The 2,059-nt window shown below is 74.6% G+C and overlaps 1 protein-coding gene across 1 annotated transcript; it reads right to left on the bottom strand.

Moving 5' to 3' along the window:
* Window positions 1-648: 648 nt before the first annotated feature.
* Window positions 649-1,119, bottom strand: AURANDRAFT_34951 (hypothetical protein; the record flags this gene model as incomplete). Its single annotated transcript, XM_009044315.1, has 1 exon — window positions 649-1,119. A coding segment is annotated over one exon (471 nt), but the record flags the coding sequence as incomplete, so codon positions are not given.
* Window positions 1,120-2,059: the final 940 nt, after the last annotated feature.

Below are 2,059 nucleotides of genomic sequence, written 5' to 3'. Positions count from 1 at the left end.
GCTCAGGTCGCCCGGCGCGCCGCCGCGGCCCTCGAACTTCGCCGCCCCGGACGCCGCGGCGTCGTGCTTGCGCACGGCCAGATCGAAGTCGACGCCGCGGTCCAGGCGGATCTCCGAGAGCAGCGTCGCCGCGCCGGACACGGCGTCGCGCCCCAGCTCCTCGCCGCGCACGACCCAGCTCCGCGTCGCCCGGATGTCCGCGACGCCCGCGTCGAGCGTGCCGTTGGCCAGCGCGTCGCGCAGCACGCAGCGGTGGCAGGCCGTAAAGTACTCGAACAACAGGCCCTGGTCCGCGACCGTCGCCGCCTGGAGCTTGTTGAGGAACGTGCGGACGTCGCCGTCCTTCTTCGGGTCGATGGCCAGCTCCTCGTAGGCCGCGCGCGCCAGCGCCGCCAGCAGACGACAATCGTCGCCCGCCGGCAGGTCCGCGGAGCGGTCCGCGGCCGCGTACGCGTCGCAGGAGAACGGCGCGAAGGACCCCGCGGCCGCGAAGCGCGCCTCGCCGTCGCCGCGCGCCCGCGCCCGGTAGTCGCGCCGCGCCCCATCCAGCGCCGCCTTCAGGGCCTCGTGGCCCTTGGCGCCCGGGTCGACGCCGAGCGCGACGGCGGCCGCGTCGAAGCGGCTCGTGCACGCCTCCGCGAGCTTCGCGAGCGCCGCGCGGCCGTGGCGCGTGTCGAGGTCGAAGTCGCTCAGGTCCTGGCCCGACGCCGCGCGCCGGTCGCCCTTGGTCAGCGCCCCGAGGCTCGCGAGGCGCTTCGCGACGGCCGACGCGAAGCGCGCCTCGCCGCCCAGGTTCGTCGTCAGGAGCTTGTAGACGGGCGCGGACTCCTGGTTCGCGCGGTGGGACCGGCCGAGCTGCTGGATGGACTTGTCCGCGGACCAGGCCAACTCCAACGTGATGTGGACGCGGCGCCGGCCCGCCGCGGGCGAGCCCCGGGCCGCGTGGAGCGACACGCCCGTCGACGCGGCGTCGGAGATGATCGCGACGTGCTTCCGCCCGTCCATGAAGGCCTTGCGCTCGGCGACGTTGAGGCTGTGGTCGCCCGAGTCGCCGCCGCGCGCCTCGTACTTGAATTTCCCCGAGGGCCCCCGGACGACGCGGCCGGACCGGCCCGTCATCTCCGCGACGCCCGCGGGCCCGCCGAGCGCGTCGACGAGCGCGTCCAGCGGGCTCGGCGGCGTCGGGAGCTCCTCGAGCACACGCAAGATCTGGCGCTTGAGCTCCACGAGGTCCTGGAAGACGAGCGGGTGCGCGCGGCGGCGGATCGCCTCGGCCTTGGCCGCGGCGCGCGCGCGCTTCCAGGAGTCGACCTCGGCCCGCGACGGCGGGCCCCGGGCCGTCGCGAGCAGCCGGTAAATCACGGCGTCGTCGGGCACGGGCTCGTCGGCGACGTCGTCGAGCTCCTTGAGCGCCTCCGTCGTCGGGAAGAACTCGAGGACGAACTTCTTCGCGGACGCGCGCGCGGACGAGCACAACCCCGGCGCCGCGTCGCCGAAGCGCTTGTGCTTCTCCGCCATGACGTCGCCGAGCCCCGCCTCGCCCGTCGACTGGAGCCCGATCACGACGGACCGGCCCTCGTCGAGCGCGCGCCGCGCCTCGCGGACGACGAACGGCACCTTGGCCGCGGTCTGCACCTCCTTGAAGAAGCGCAGCTGCGCGCCCCAGAAGCGCTGCCACAGCGTGCCCTTCTTGACGCCCGTCTTCCGCGCCGCGTGGTCCAGGGCCCGCCGGAGCCCGCGCCACCAGCGCGCCTGCGCGTCGTAGTCGCGCGCCGCGGATTCGTCGAGCGCGCACTCGACGTTGTCGAACTCGCAGCGCGTCCACGCCAAGCCCCGCGACACGTAGGCGCCCGAGCTCTTCAGTTCGAGCGCGAGCATCTCGAGCGCGCCGACGCCGCGCTTGTCCATGGTCTCCGCGAAGACCCGAAAGCTCTCGAAGGGCGTGCCGCTGCCCCACAAACCCAGCCGCGTCGCGTAGGCCATGTTCGAGATCTCCGTGACGCCCGTCGCGCTCGCGTAGACGACGCGCGCCAGGGGCAGCCGCTCCTGGATGGCGANG

This window comes from Aureococcus anophagefferens, assembly GCF_000186865.1.
Source record: "Aureococcus anophagefferens unplaced genomic scaffold AURANscaffold_246, whole genome shotgun sequence".
Lineage (NCBI taxonomy): Eukaryota > Pelagophyceae > Pelagomonadales > Pelagomonadaceae > Aureococcus > Aureococcus anophagefferens.
This window is presented reverse-complemented; position numbering and strand designations above follow the sequence as displayed.